Source organism: Condylura cristata, unplaced genomic scaffold (genome assembly GCF_000260355.1).
Source record: "Condylura cristata isolate star-nosed mole 26May11 unplaced genomic scaffold, ConCri1.0 scaffold00392, whole genome shotgun sequence".
Lineage (NCBI taxonomy): Eukaryota > Metazoa > Chordata > Mammalia > Eulipotyphla > Talpidae > Condylura > Condylura cristata.
In genome coordinates this window covers 1-3,267 of record NW_004567493.1, presented here as the reverse complement: position 1 = coordinate 3,267, position 3,267 = coordinate 1, and the positions used below count along the sequence as shown (strand labels likewise).

The following is a 3,267-nucleotide window of genomic DNA, read 5'->3' as shown; positions in this document are numbered from 1 at the left end:
TGTGCAGGGTGTTATAGACAGAAAGGTGCCTGGCGCATGGGAGGAGGGACAGACCTGCTGGGAGATTCATGGCCTGCACTCTGGCTGTCCTGAATTCCACAAAGTTCCTTTGGTGTACATGACTGCCCAGAGGCAGATATGAGGCTGAGATATAAGGATGCAGCAAGTGTGTGGACTCTCCCCCAGGGTCCCCTGAGCAGGGAGGATCAGAACAAAGGCCTCAGCTCATGACAAACAAGGGCTCAGGGACCCTTAGCTGGAAAGGGAGGGGCACGCCGCCCTCTGGTGGGGGACAGGGGCACTGCAGCCACCTCCCCAGTCACAGACACAAGCAGTCAGGCTCTGTGTAGGGCTTTTATTGGGGATCAAGGGTGCTGCAGTGGGAGCATCAGGGCTTGTTGTGAGCCATGATCTCCTGGATCCAGGGTACGTATGTGGGGACACGAGTGGCCACAAAGGCCCATCTGGTGTGTTTGTTTTTATCGAAAAAGGACAAGATGCCCACCAGGGTCCATTTTCCTTTCTTGCGGCAGACCACGGAGCCACCAGAATCACCCTGTGGGAAGAGAAAGGCCTGTCTGCACACTGACAGGGCCCAGAGCCCAGGCGCCCACACCAGACCTGTCATGAGTTGGCAAATATCCAGGGTAGGCTGAGATCTGCCAGAGAAAGTCCACTTCAGAGGAGGCCCTGCTCTGCTCAAAACACTGGTGGGAAGAGGGGGACAGTGGCTCCGGGGGCCTATAAACAGGGAGTCTCCCAGCCAGCAAACCCATCTGAGGGGTGTCCCCTCACTAGCAGACACATCATCTGCCGTGGTGAGCTTGGTGGTGCTTGCTCCCAACACACACTCCCAAGGACGAGCGTGCCTGGTTCTAGGCCCAGGAGGATGCCACCAGCCTCCTGGGGGGACAGAGTGAGGGCTGTTTTGCAGGAGTACTCACTAAGTAGAAGCTGACACCATTGGCTCCAGCACAGAACATGGCACGGGCGTTGATGCGGGGCCAGAACTTCTTGCAGGTGGCCACTGACATGAGAGGAACAGTGGCCTGTTGCAGCCGCGTAGGTCGAAATAGGGCTGTTCACAGAGGACCAGTGTGGGCCAGGGTCCACATCCCTAGCCCACCCTCATAATGGGCCAGAGAGCTCATGCCACAGGCCCTGTCGCCTCTCTGAGTCATGACCAGCCCGGCACTCTGTAGTCCTTAGAACCTCCAAGGGCCTTCGGGTCCCAGCCTGGGTCAGGCTGACTTTGCTCCAAGCTCAGAGAATAAACAGCCCTTCCTGTACAACCTGGGGTGGCCTCAGTCTACCTGGACTGGGTAGGCACAAGGGTAAAGCTTCTGGCAAGGAAGGGGGACTCTCATCCTCCTGAATGGACACAGTGGTGACAGGAGGGACCCTCTCTATCCTGGACAAGGGGCCTAGCCCAGGGGACAAGGCAGGGGACCGGCAGTCAGGGCTCTAGGAGCACAGACACTAGAGAGCCCCAGGCGGGGACACCTGCCAGGGCTGGTTGCATCTGACCAATGCAGACATGCCCACTGGACCCGAGGCCAGACAGCGGGGTGAGTGGGGCAGGGCCCTCTGGGATTTGGCTGTCACCAAAGAAGCTTACAGGTCACGGACATCATGAACGAGGGTATCAGGGTTCCCTGGGTTGTCATTAAGAGACGGTTACTGAGATTCAGACACAGCTAAGACACTCTCAAGTTCAGGCAAGCCCACAAAGCAGAGCCCTCAGGGCCTTCCTACTGTTGGGTGTCCTCAGAGGCAAGGGCATAGTCACTTACTATTGGGGTACAGATACCCCAGGCCCAAAATTTTGCACTGGGTTCCAGGACGGAAGTAGACACCAACACTGGGCAGGGGAAGAAGGGACACTGAGTGATGGAAATGAGCAGGCGAGGCCAGTTTCAGCAGGGCGAGGTCATTGAAGGCCATGGTCAAGTTGAAATTGGGGTGTACGAAAACCTGTGGGGAAGTACATGGATGAAGAGGGGAGACTGAAAGCACTGGGCACATGCAGGAAGAACATGAGAAGAACTAATGGCCATCTTTGGCTCTAGTCTCCCAGCGGAAGAGTCACATCTTTTGGTGACCTTAAACCCGCATCTGCCTCCAGGGCCCCATCAGTGGGTCTGAAATACCTGCACAATCCTCAGAACTTGATTGTTAGCCGCAGAGACGTTTACATCAAACCACCCAATCAGAACTCGGTCAGAGGTCCTAGAAGGAGCAGGCCATCAGCATAGAGGGCAGACCAACACCCTCCCTTGCGTAGGCCATCTGGACCTCACGTGATATGGCAGTGGGCAGCGGTGATCACCCAGAACCAGTCGATCAGGGAGCCCCCACACTTCAATTGTCCAGTGGAAGCCTGTAGTTAGAAGACAAGGTATACACTGACAGGACTTTGTTCACAACTATTTGGGTACAGCCTGATGGGACTCTAACCCATCAAAATCCACTCAAAGGCAGACCATGCTCACCATCAGATTCACATGCCAAGGCCAGTCACCAGGACGAGCGTCGTTCCCATTGATGATCCTGGGTGTAATACTCAGCTCCGCATCACTGGCAGGGACCCCAATTCCTGGGGTCGCAGGGGGAGGGGAGGAGGATGAGGTGCAGTCAGTAGAGGAACCCTCAACCAGTAAAGCACCACCCACACTCCCTCCTGGCACCCAGTACATATCCAGGAGACACACCCCTGCCCGCGCCCTGTCACCCCCTCAGGGATGCAGAGGGACAGGCGGCTCCATCCTGATCCCCCTGCCCAGAGGAGCAGACACAAGCTGTGGAATCCCTCGTACACCCAGTATCCATGCTGTTATCTCAGCCACCTCTCACTCTCCCAAACTCATATTCCTCAAGAAATGGGGAGCAAACACTGCTACTCAGATCCTCAAACTTACCAAAGCTTTGGGCGAAATGTGCAGAATTGGAAATAGTGGAACACAAGGCCACTGGAAATCCCACTCTAACAGTTTCCTGGTAGGATGTAACCTCTACCCATGTAAATTGCTGGATATTCTGCATTGAACTGAAGTTTCTTTATTATGTTAGAAGATAGGACACCACCATCGGCAGACACAAGAAGGAAGCAAAATGAAGGAATAGGATTGTCCAGAACAAGGAGGACACACGGGGCCCTTGACATGTCCAGGACACATTTGCTGGGTCAGGACAGAGGATTCCCAGCAGCTCCCAGAATTTGGCCACCTGAAGGAGGGGGGCAGGGCCAGCCCCTCCATCAGCCAGGCT

General features: G+C 55.5%; 1 protein-coding gene across 1 annotated transcript; it reads right to left on the bottom strand.

The window, feature by feature from the left end:
- Positions 1 to 388: 388 nt before the first annotated feature.
- Positions 389 to 2,596, bottom strand: LOC101637354 (chymotrypsinogen B-like; the record flags this gene model as incomplete). Its single annotated transcript, XM_004695791.2, has 6 exons — positions 389 to 556; positions 945 to 1,078; positions 1,794 to 1,974; positions 2,151 to 2,229; positions 2,301 to 2,380; positions 2,493 to 2,596. Coding segments are annotated over 6 exons (746 nt in total), but the record flags the coding sequence as incomplete, so codon positions are not given.
- Positions 2,597 to 3,267: the final 671 nt, after the last annotated feature.